General features: G+C 44.2%; 1 protein-coding gene across 6 annotated transcripts; it reads right to left on the reverse strand.

Moving 5' to 3' along the window:
* Positions 1–5,617: 5,617 nt before the first annotated feature.
* On the reverse strand, positions 5,618–11,136 carry LOC135105233 (fas apoptotic inhibitory molecule 1-like). Of its 6 annotated transcripts, XM_064013406.1 has the most exons (6): positions 10,984–11,103; positions 10,525–10,762; positions 8,074–8,212; positions 7,539–7,661; positions 6,932–7,081; positions 5,618–6,643 (listed from the first exon to the last, which is right to left on the reverse strand). In XM_064013406.1, exons 3-6 carry the CDS (start codon positions 8,191–8,193, stop codon positions 6,494–6,496), a joined length of 543 nt encoding a protein of 180 aa, XP_063869476.1. In that variant the 5' UTR covers positions 8,194–8,212; positions 10,525–10,762; positions 10,984–11,103; the 3' UTR covers positions 5,618–6,493. The 6 variants fall into 6 exon arrangements, with proteins under 6 accessions (XP_063869476.1, XP_063869479.1, XP_063869480.1 ...); XM_064013409.1 differs by lacking the exon at positions 10,525–10,762 and having other exon boundaries at positions 10,984–11,136; XM_064013410.1 differs by lacking the exon at positions 10,525–10,762 and having other exon boundaries at positions 8,074–8,198; positions 10,984–11,087.
* Between the last annotated feature and the right edge of the window lie 964 nt (positions 11,137–12,100).

Raw genomic sequence — 12,100 nt, forward strand, 5'->3', positions numbered from 1 at the left:
CCAGTTGGACAAAGCCTGAGTTAACTTGTACAGTACAGGAAATAAACGGGGAGAGGCGGGAGGGAGAGGCGGGAGGGAGAGAGCTGAGAGGAGGGGGAGGGGAAGATGGGAAGGAGAAGAGACCAAGGAGAGGGAGAAGGGAAGGTAATTTGCATAACATGAGCATTCAGATATTTGAGACTCTCTCTCTCTCTCTCTCTCTCTCTCTCTCTCTCTCTCTCTCTCTCTCTCTCTCTCTCTCTCTCTCTCTCTCTCTCTCTCTCTCTCTCTCTCTCTCTCTCTCTCTCTCTCTCTCTCTCTCTCTCTCTCTCTCTCTCTCTCTCTCTCTCTCTCTCTCTCTCTCTCTCTCTCTCTCTCTCTCTCTCTCTCTCTCTCTCTCTCTCTCTCTCTCTCTCTCTCTCTCTCTCTCTCTCTCTCTCTCTCTCTCTCTCTCTCTCTCTCTCTCTCTCTCTCTCTCTCTCTCTCTCTCTCTCTCTCTCTCTCTCTCTCTCTCTCTCTCTCTCTCTCTCTCTCTCTCTCTCTCTCTCTCTCTCCTAACTTTTAACCATAAGAGGGAAACCTCATAACCCTGGGTCATAAATTAGTTCCTACAGGGGTTCGAGCAACTCACATATGCCTCCTCTGCTGAGCTCCTTAGTGCTCACAGCATGACCCATCATAAGAACATTTAATATTATATATTTGCTTTATTTCTGGCCTCTGTACATTTTATTAGATGGAGGTCAAAGATAAGAAGTGTTACTGTATATGTGCCTCATATTATTCCTTTATAATCATGAGCGAAATGTTCAATACTTTGTTATTTGCATGAAAACGTATGTGATATACAGACGTATTAGTATTAAATTCTCTGTAAATCCTCGATATGACGTTCATATGTTAGCAGGATGCGGTTCCCTCATCTGTGGCTTGTAAGCGTCACTTACTCACTATATATAGGCAAGCGACCGAGGTAAATATATTATTTTTATAGTAGAAACTGAATGCCATAGTGCCAAATTGACTGCATATTGTAATGTGCTGAGATCGTTTTGTACCAATGTGTATGTTGTTTTATGAGAAATTGAGACCGAGAAACTGTTCTTAAGGTCACGAATGCTTCATCAATAAGTGTCGAAGAGAGAATGGTCTTTCCTCGACCCTATGATGACGGGTGTGATCAGTGATAGTGGATGGGTGTAGCTCGTTTGTGTGCTGTTCTTCCGTCAACTTGCAGGGCAAGGACGTAGAAGCAGGCACTGCCGGGCGTGATGCACGTGCCCAAGCGTTTTTTTTTTCTTTTTACTTTTTTTTTTTATCGCGACTATTCATAACAGGCGCATTTTTGTCGTCCAAGATCGCGCTTGTCTTCCAAACGCGATCTTGGCCCCTTCTTGGTTTCGATGGCAAAAGCACAGTTGCTTGGAAAGAGGTTCATGACAGCTACTTGTGACGACACTGGAGCCATAGGCTATGCATGTAGTGTGGTCACTACGAATAATGATCCGCAAATTAGACTTCATACTGTTCTCTTAAATGCTTTTCATAACAAAGTTAGATATTCAAGACATCGAAGAAAATTTACACTCAACATTAAGTTACAGTTGCAATTTGCATAGAAAATCTTGTCTGTGGCACTAGAAAAGCCTGATCCTGAAACAACAGTGTTCAGTGAAAGGCACCAGTAGCGAGCGGCGTGCAAAGGCTGCTCCACGGAGGCAAGGTACGTCTCACCATGCGACCCAAAACAAAAGAAATATGGACATTGCCGCAGACAGGAAATGAGCCCCAGACGAATCCGAACCAAAATGTTACCGTCTTGGAGAAAAATGACGAAAACAACTTTGGGATGCACCAAAGACGTCATGAGTATTTCCTAAAGCTTGTGCGCAAAGAGCGCGTCGAGCGCACCTTGGAAGAGGAATGGGAGCAGGTAATGAAGTGTCAACATCCTCGCTGGCAGCAGGAAAACTTCCTCGGCCACACTTACTTCACGTGTGAAAAGTGTGGCAACAGGCGGCGGCAGGCGGTGACGCCGATGAGCTTCAAATTATGCCAAGAAATCGAGGATTGGTTTGAGGATTGTTACCCGCCTTTGTTATCGTCCTCGTCCTTGTCCTCATCTTCTCACATCAAGAGGCTGCGAAGGAACGAATGGCTTCTTCACAAGCAGCGAAATCTTCTAAGACGGGAACAGCATCCTGCAGGCGTAGCGAAGACTGTGAGCTCCGACGACATGATACAGAGCGAGGTGTATCGACGGATAACGGCACAGGTGCACGCCTCTACCACCAAGGTGAGCAGTGAAGTGCAGGCTCTCGCCCGCCGCTACACAGCTGCTCTGCAAGTGTCTGAATCGCGCCTTATTTGTAACAATGACACACATAAGAAAGAAGTTGCTCAATTTGAAGAGCAGAGCCATCACCACGATGAATCAAAGGAAACGCTGAACGAGAATGAAGAGAACCTCGAGAAAGGAGAACAGGAAACTAAGATTTTGGTGCCTCGATTGAAGGTGCGTGACTTGGTGCTGGGTGGTTATTTTTATGCTTGTGTCACCTTTCAACACGTCACGTTCGTGGGTGGCAAAGTGTTCCATCGGCTCAGACCAGTTCACCAAAGGCTGCGGCTCATGTTTCCCGGTCTATCACGTGATCTTTCTATTCTGACCTACCTGGAAACTCTCATTCCTATGCTCTTCCCTCACCTCAACAACACCCAGAAGGCTACTCTCCAGGCAACATCTCTGCACTGGATACACTCAACAGCACGCCTGGAGCCACAAATACCTAAACGATCCCTCATCTGCTGCTCTCTCATTGCCATTACTGCCGAAATAGACCACAACTTGTCAAAAGAGGATGTCCTTTTTCTGCAAGACTTTGATTGCAACTACAAGAAATGGCGAAAGATAGTGTCCGTCTTTGGACACTTAGCTGCCAAACTGACAAAGCACGTGTCACAGCTCTCGCAGCCACAGGTTGAAGAAAGGTTAGATGAGGATGAGGTAGATAAGGAATAGGCCGAATACAAAACAACAACAACAACAACAACAGAAAAGAAAAAGAATGTCAGACATCTCCCTCCTGAGGCAGCTTCCCCGACCAAGACCCCTCCCGATGCAGCCTCCCTGACCACCTCCCTCATGAGGCAGCCTCCGTGACCACCTCCCTCATGAGGCAGCCTCCCTGACCACCTCCCTCATAAGGCAGTCTTTCTAATCACCTCCCTCCTGAGACACCCTTCCTGACCACCTCCTTCCTGAGGCAGCCTTCCTGACCACTTCCCTCCTGAGGCAGCCTTCCTGACCACCTCCCTCTTGAAGCAGCCTTCCTGACCACCTCCCTCCTGAGGCAGCCTCCCTGACCACCTTCCTCCTGAGGCAGTCTCTCTGACCACCTCCCTCCTGAGACAGGCTTCCTGACCACCTCCCTCCTGAGGCAGCCTCCCTGATCACCTCCCTCCTGAGGCAGCCTCCCTGACCATCTCCCTCCTGAGACAGTCTCCCTGACCACCTCCCTCCTGAGGCAGCCTCCCTGACCACCTCCCTCCTAAGGTAGCCTCCCTGACCATCTCCCTCCTGAAGCAATCTCCCTGACCACCTCCCTTCTGAGGCAGTCTCCCTGGCCACCTCCCTCCTGAGGCAGCCTCCCTGACCACCTCCCTCCTAAGGTAGCCTCCCTGACCATCTCCCTCCTGAAGCAATCTCCCTGACCACCTCCCTTCTGAGGCAGTCTCCCTGGCCACCTCCCTCCTGAGGCAGCCTCCCTGATCACTTCCCTCCCGGACTGATGGAACCTCCCAGAACAAGTGCAAGGGAATCTGATTACGGATTTAAAGTTTACCATCCCAACCATATATTTGTTAATGTATAGTACGTGTACATTCATGGAAATCTTTCATTGTTGGATTCTAAAACTTGTAAGTGAAATATATATTTCGTTGAAGCCAAGCAAGTGTGTTTGTAGCCTCATCGTCTTGACAGTGTGAGAGTGTAGGACTGCAGAAGGGAGGCAGAGGCTCGCGGTGCGAGACCTCAGCGGCTGATGCCTTTGCTCCACCAATACCACCATCTATTACACCGCCACCATCACCATGCTTAAAGCCAGCACTGTCGCCACCGCTGCAGTAACCATGTAGATGATGACGACGACGACGATGACAACAACAACAACGGCAACAACAACAGTAATAATAAAGGTAAGAGCGCACCACCACTAAGGCTGCATGCACACCAAACGAGTAGAGTCGAGTCGAGTCACATAGAGTTCATGCACCCATACTCTGTTCCTCTTTCTTCTTCGGCGCCGAATCCTCAACAAAGCATGTAGGACAGCGAGAGAATGTGTGTCTATACTCCCTGGCATCTGACAGGATACTGGTAAATGTTAACTTTTCTTTACTCTTTCATTGTGAATGGAAATGAGTCAATCTGACTCGAGTCAAATGACTCTGATGACTCGACTCGACTCAGCTCAACTCGTTTGGTGTGCACGCAGCTAAGGCAACGAAGATCTGGCTGCTCGCTCATCTCTTCCTCCCCGGGCATGTAATTTCCAACGCTTTGTCCTCTTATGGAGACTGTTCCCTAGAGTCACAAAGATGATCAGTCAGCAGTTTTCAGGGAGTTTTTTTCATTGCAGATTCCTTGTTCAACTATCACTAGAACTATGAAAACACTTGACAACCCGATAATTTCCACTATAGCCTATTAATAGTAGTCGCAAGGACTGGGCGGAGAAGGCGCCGCGTTAGGAAGGAATCACAAGAATTAAGACTCAATAATAAACGTCTATCGAAGATTTAATTCCCAAACGTTTCGACGTCTGTCTCCACTGTCTTCAACAGGCTTAAGAGTAAGTTATTGGGGTTTTCAAGCACTTTTCAATGTATGCAACTGCAGCAGTAGTAGTGGTGGTAACAGTAGTGATGGTAGTATAGTAGTAGTAGTAGTAGTAGTAGTATTGCATGTTAGTCTAACGGAATATTTGACTTTTATCTATAATTGAAACACACAGGCACCTGTTTAATGAAGAAACGTAAAACATTTTAGTCACACTTTTAAGAAATCTGAAAGATGAAAACCGAATATATCATAAGAAAAGTCATATTACTAATAGGTACAAAAACAAACAAAAGGGGAACAAAAAGAGAGAAAGAGAGTGAGAAAAAAAAAGCAGACCTACTGAGGCGTCAGTCCCCATACAGACGTCAAAACCGATAATCAAAAGTTAGATGATAAGTGTCTTGAAACCTCCCTCTTGAAAGAGTTCGAGCCATTGGAAGGAGGAAATACAGAAGTAGGCAGGGAGTTCACAGTTTAACAGAAACACTAATAACCTAATCTCAGATTTGAAAAATTCTTTTTTTTTTTTTTTTACTCAGCACAGCTACACGCTACTACTACTACTACTACTACTACTACTACTACTACTACTACGACTACTACTACTACTACTACTACGACTACTACTACTACTACTACTACTACTACTACTACTACTACTACTACTACTACTACTAATAATAATAATAATAATAATAATAATATTGCCACACACACACACACACACACACACACACACACACACACACACACACACATAGGGACACAACTGCATCTCCCAAGATGATAATGTTTAGGTGTTGGTTTTATTTCTGTCTGTAACATCGAGAGCGACACAGCATTACAGCAGATTGACAGCACGTCTACCTACAGCTACAACGTCTCCCCCGTTCCCTCCACTCAATCCCTGGGACCGCATTCTCAAACCTTTACAGTGTCTTAACATCTTAATCATCCCAGTGGCCTTTAAAAACATGGACATCGTGAAGGAAGAGAGCTCTAAAAAATGCCAGCCAGAGTCACAGCCGTTAGGGGAAGGCAGGGCGTCTCTCTCTCTGACATTATAATGGCTGTTTGTGGTAGACCAGTGCAGCGGACATCCACACAGCCTCGCGCCTAAAGTAAATATTACATGATGCAACATACTAAGCACCACTGCATGCAATCAGCACTCGTCATCTGCTCTGACTACTGCCACCACACTAGCATCACCCAGTACATACTGTCTTCACCACTCAGTCAAGCAATCAACCACACGAAACACAGGGTCCTTATTTTGAAACGCGTTGTTATGAACACAATGAAAATAAATAAATAGGTAACAGTAAAATAAAGCGTTGCCAATGGTGCTTTCCCCATTACTGGTGCAGAATTACTGCTAAACTACCACAAAAATCATGAGAACACCTTAAAAATCTCCATAACTTCCACTGGAGGCTGCTGAGGTTGTTGAGATGCTTGTAAGACGCCCTAGTGTTTAAGAATGCGATCCCCGGGAGTCAACGGGAAAAATTCAACAGTACAGCACTTATTTCCGAAGGATACGAAGGGAAGGACGCAGTGATGAAGAGCCTTTTGAGTGTTGTGAAAGTGCGGCCAGAAATGTTTCAGAATATGGTCCACATCTTTTTCCTTCCTGCACCTCACCATTTCCGTCCTCCTCCCCATTCACTCCACCGCCTCAGGGATCTCCACATCATCCACTACCAGGCTGTGGATGAGTCCTTCCCGCCGGTTCCCGCTGCTGACAGCGCGGATGTAGGCTGGGTGGCCACTAAGGTCGAAATGCGTCTCCGTCCCGTCATCCACGAACTCACCCTGGTGGAAAGAAGGGAAGGGAAAGATGAGACAGCATTTGAGGGGAGGATGAAATGTGTGTGTGTGTGTGTGTGTGTGTGTGTGTGTGTGTGTGTGTGTGTGTGTGTGTGTGTGTGTGTGTGTGTGTGTGTGTGTGTGTGTGTGTGTGTGTGTGTGTGTGTGTGTGTACTACTACTACTACTACCACTACTACTACTACTACTACTACTACTACTACTCTCTCTCTCTCTCTCTCTCTCTCTCTCTCTCTCTCTCTCTCTCTCTCTCTCTCTCTCTGCCAGGACTTACAGCTGTGTCCAATTTGTTCCCATTCACCCACACATCCAGGGTATCTTTCTCCAGCACCACGCGGGTGAAGGCGCCTTCCAACGGGAACAACCACGTCTTGAGGATCTTGCTCTGGTTCTCCGTGAATTTCTTGTAGCTCTTGCCGTTCACCTGTCAACGCGAGACGGGCTAGATGAGTGGTGGTGGTGGTGGTGGTGAAGGTGAAATGGAACAGAAAAGAAACGCAAAGTATGAACGAACAGCTACAGAGAGAGAGAGAGAGAGAGAGAGAGAGAGAGAGAGAGAGAGAGAGAGAGAGAGAGAGAGAGAGAGAGAGAGAGAGAGAGAGAGAGAGAGAGAGAGATGGTGTATGGTGAAAAACTTTCTTTCCTTGCTTTCTTCGTTCCTTCTTTCTTTCCTTCCTTTCTTCCTTCCTTCTCTCTTTCCCTTCACCTCTTCCTTCCTTATCTAGGTCGTAGCTAACTTTCCTCACTATGTCAAATAAGTTTATTGTTGTTATTATTATTATTATTGTTGTTGTTGTTGTTGTTGTTGTTGTTGTTGTTGTTGTTGTTGTTGTTGTTGTTGTTATCATCATTATTGTTATTACTACTACTACTACTATTACCTCGAGAGAATATTCATAGGAGAACCCACCCACAGGCTCAATCTTGATGACGCACTTAGTGTTGCCAATGCTGAACACCTCGGAGCCCACCAGCTTGAACATCCAGTCGTGGTGCACTTTCTCCTGTCGGGAAGAAGACAATATAACTCTGCTTTCCTTTCGATCAGTGAGGTTAAGCAACGGTGGATCTGCTTAATGCTTGGATGGGTAATCGCCTGGGATTTCGATCAGTGAGGTTAAGTAAAGGTGGATCTGGTTAATGCTTGGATGGGTGATCGCCTGGGATTTCGATCAGTGAGGTTAAGCAAAAGTGGATCTGGTTAATGTTCGGATGGGTGATAGCCTAGGATAACGTAACCTAACCTAACCTACCTGACCTAACCTTATACGTAATATAACACAGCACTATTTCACATGTACAACATGACATAACATGACACGGCATGACATAACACAACATGGATAATCCTGTATTTTTTTCTATGTATATATTTTAAATCCACCTTTCCGTCCGTCTTTCTGAAATTAAACTCACCTTGCCGTCCACCCAAAGCACGCGTCGGCCGGTGGTGGTGCCATGTTCGAACCCCACCTTGTGAAGACCGTCGCTCAGGGGCACCTCCCACACGGCCACCAGCTCCCCGCCCAGCCCCATCTGCCCTGCGAGAGGATGCCTGTATTTACAAAAAAAGAGAAATAATAATAATAATAATAATTAATTAATAAACAAAAAAAAAAAAAAAATATATATATATATATATATATATATATATATATATATATATATATATATATATATATATATATATATATATATATATATATATATATATATAAACAGTGAAATCGTGCGTGGAAATATAAGACTGAGGTCGTGGGAGGATTACTACTTGAGTTTAAAAAAAACATTGAAGAATCTGATGAAGACAAACGGACAAAATATGATACAGGTATTGGAGAAGAAGAGTGATTCTGGAACGGTAAATGAATGACTATATAGAAGGAAATCTCTAAAGAACACACACACACACACACACACACACACACACACACACAAAACAGCCTTTGAAGAATAAAGGGGTGCCGTTGCAAAAAAAAAGTCTATTCCTGAATCTCTAATACTACATAGGTATTTTGTGAAGATTAACTGGTGGTGGTGGTGGTAGTGGTGGTGGTGTTACAGTAGTGGTGCTAATTTTCTAACGCCAAATGCCACTTTCTCTCTCTCTCTCTCTCTCTCTCTCTCTCTCTCTCTCTCTCTCTCTCTCTCTCTCTCTCTCTCTCTCTCTCTCGTGGACTTCTTCTTCTTCTTGAATACTGAATATTGAATATAGGTATGTACTAGCATGTGTGTGTGTGTGTGTGTGTGTGTGTGTGTGTGTGTGTGTGTGTGTGTGTGTGTGTGTGTTCACTTACGTTCAAGGCCACATATTATCGTCCCACGGATTTATTATGGATGTGTGTGTGTGTGTGTGTGTGTGTGTGTGTGTGTGTGTGTGTGTGACCTCATGTTTTTCAGTGTTTTCACCTGACCAAGACCTAAGCCAACCTACCACTCACTTAACCTATTCTAACCTAACCTAGTATAACCTTCACTTAGTGTTTTAGTCAACAGGTACAAAAGCCAGGCGCATGAGCTACATCAATCCTGAACACACCGCGATAATCAATACACAGGAATTCCCGATAAAACATAGAATATTCATGTTCAGCCTTTAAGGAATTTCTACATTACAAAGAGATTTCATGCAACAACGCAGATTGAGGTCCCCTTTATATAAGCGATTTAATTTCACTATCTAAGAGCATAAATACTAAAGAGAATAAGGGAAGCTGCAAGAAACCTTCAGGCCTACACGTGGCAATCTCTAACCTAAACATGCCTGCCTATTTCCATCTGTCATCTCATCCATAAATGTGCTTAATCTTCTTTTAAAAGCTCCCTTGTGACTCGGCATTAACGACTTGATTACTGAGTCTATTCCATTTACCTAAAAATCTATTTGATATTTTGCTTATTGCCATTTATCATTATTCCACTTCTACAGATCTTAATCAGGTCCCCTCTTATCCTACGCCAACTTTACAAACACTGCATTACACGCTACAAGGAAGTTTCAGAGCACAAGAAAGAAGAAATATTGTTAATCTGTCACTGCAACCGTAAAAAAAAAAATAAATAAATAAATAAGTAAATAAATAAATAAATAAAAAATAAAAATCCGTATCACTTCAGCTAAAGCCTTTTGAAAGTAGTGGAGATGTGGAGCAGAAGTGTTTCAGATCATTGTCTGTAAATTTGGACAACATGCGTCCTTATAAACGAAGGGCGTGGCGGTGCTGCTGCGGCACTGCTATTAATTCTCTCTCTCTCTCTCTCTCTCTCTCTCTCTCTCTCTCTCTCTCTCTCTCTCTCTCTCTCTCTCTCTCTCTCTCTTGTACTCAATGAACGGTGGCAACGCTGCAAATGTGTTACCGTCTGACTGACTAAATGACTGATTGGCTGACTGACTGACGGACTGACCAACTGGCAAACTGACAAACAGGCTGAGTGACTGACCGTCTGACTGAATGACTGGAGAGAGAGAGAGAGAGAGAGAGAGAGAGAGAGAGAGAGAGAGAGAGAGAGAGAGAGAGAGAGAGAGAGAGAGAGAGAGAGATCTTAGCATCTTTTATACATTGGTTTGTTTGTTTTTATCCACTGTTTGTTTGTATCCTATTCACTAACTCCTTTGTTTTTATCTTCATTTTACGCTAATTATAGTAGTAGTAGTAGTAGTAGTAACAACATTATTATTATTATTATTATTTTTATTATTATTATTATTATCATCACCATCATCACCATTATCATTACTGCAATAATTATCATTGCAATTATTCCTATAACAACTACATCTCCCATTTCGCAACTAAACCTCAACAACAGAGAGCTACATAACGCAGAGCGTGGTACTTGCAGCAAAAGCCTCCTGCACCAAGGTACCTTTGAGCAGCCAGGTTGTGAGATCCACCAGGAGAAGGGCGACTCACTGGAATAGCGGATGCAGTGGTCCCTCGTGGCCTGGAGATGACGCAACACTGATGGAGTGACCTAGTATGGCCCGTAATCAGAAGCGCTCTATTCTCTCACCACCACTATTCTCAAAGGCCACAGAGTTAATAAGCCGGGTTCTCAAGAGTGTTTCTCCAGTCACTAAGACCATAAGAGCACCCTGAAAAACCTGTGTCAATTGAGGTAGAGCCTTTTAAAAGCAGAGAATGTGCTGCGCAGAAGTGTTTTCAGAATATGGTCCATCAGATGAGTTAACACTGGGGACGGGGTGATGTGGGACAAGTTGACAGGTTATCACTAAGTTGTCACCAAGTTATCACCACCTTCCCTTTCCTCACGTTCCTTCTAGACCCTCCTCACCACCTCTCCCGCTCTCTGCTGAACACTAACCCCTTTCTAGTAAACGTGAAGGCACCAAAGGAGGGCGTAGGTCAGTGTTTCCAAGGTCTGCCAGCGCGGATGAGTGGCGGTGGCTCTGGTGGCGGTGGTGGTGGCAGCGGTTTGTTGATGGTTCTTGTTTCAGATCGTCATGACAACCAGAGACCGCTGGGTTATGCAAGATTTATGATCCGCATAGTAAGATACTGTGGGGAAGTGGTGGAGTGGATTAATGACTGGCTGGTTCCAACTCTTTCGTCTTGAATGTTATGGGAGTGAGGCATAAAGGGGAAAAATAAGTGCAAGATTTTCATTTTTCAAGGTTCTTTTCTCTTCTAACAATTCTCAAAAGCCACAGGGATCATAAACAGGTGCCTTCATCTCTCTCTCTCTCTCTCTCTCTCTCTCTCTCTCTCTCTCTCTCTCTCTCTCTCTCTCTCTCTCTCTCTCTCTTTGTGTGTGTGTGTGTGTGTGTGTGTGTGTGTGTGTGTCTGTTACTAATTCTCTCAGTCTGTCTTTTTATACTCGTATGTATGTATGTATGTATGTATGTATTTTCAAAAGCCACAGGGATGATAAGCAGGTGCCTTCATCTCTCTCTCTCTCTCTCTCTCTCTCTCTCTCTCTCTCTCTCTCTCTCTCTCTCTCTCTCTCTCTCTCTCTTGTTATCGTAAAGCGAAAAAAAAAAATTTTGCCTCCATTCCATCGCTACTACACAATTAATATCGGTGAATTTTCAATGTCATTAGGGGAGATATATACATCACTAAGAACAAAAATCATTGAGTCTTCCCTAAATTTGAAAGTGAGGCTGAGAGAGAAAACGTAAACTTTCCTACTATAACTTTCAAAAGCCTCGAAATACTTGAAGTGACATGGATTTCTAAGGGTGTTTTTTTATGGTTCTAGTGAGACATTAACAACATTTCTTTCTTCATTTACTAACAGGAGAAACAGTCTTGACAACTCGGCTAAAATATGTATAATGATCTCTGCGGTCCTTGAAAATACTCGTGATGGTGAGAGCATAACGTTTCTGACACAGGCCGTGGCAAGGTATCTGAATTATTGAATGATCTGAATATAATAGGTGGCCTGTCTCACTTTGATAATTTCTCTAATTTCTTCT

The sequence above is a fragment of the Scylla paramamosain genome, chromosome 11 (genome assembly GCF_035594125.1).
Source record: "Scylla paramamosain isolate STU-SP2022 chromosome 11, ASM3559412v1, whole genome shotgun sequence".
Taxonomy (NCBI): Eukaryota; Metazoa; Arthropoda; class Malacostraca; order Decapoda; family Portunidae; genus Scylla; species Scylla paramamosain.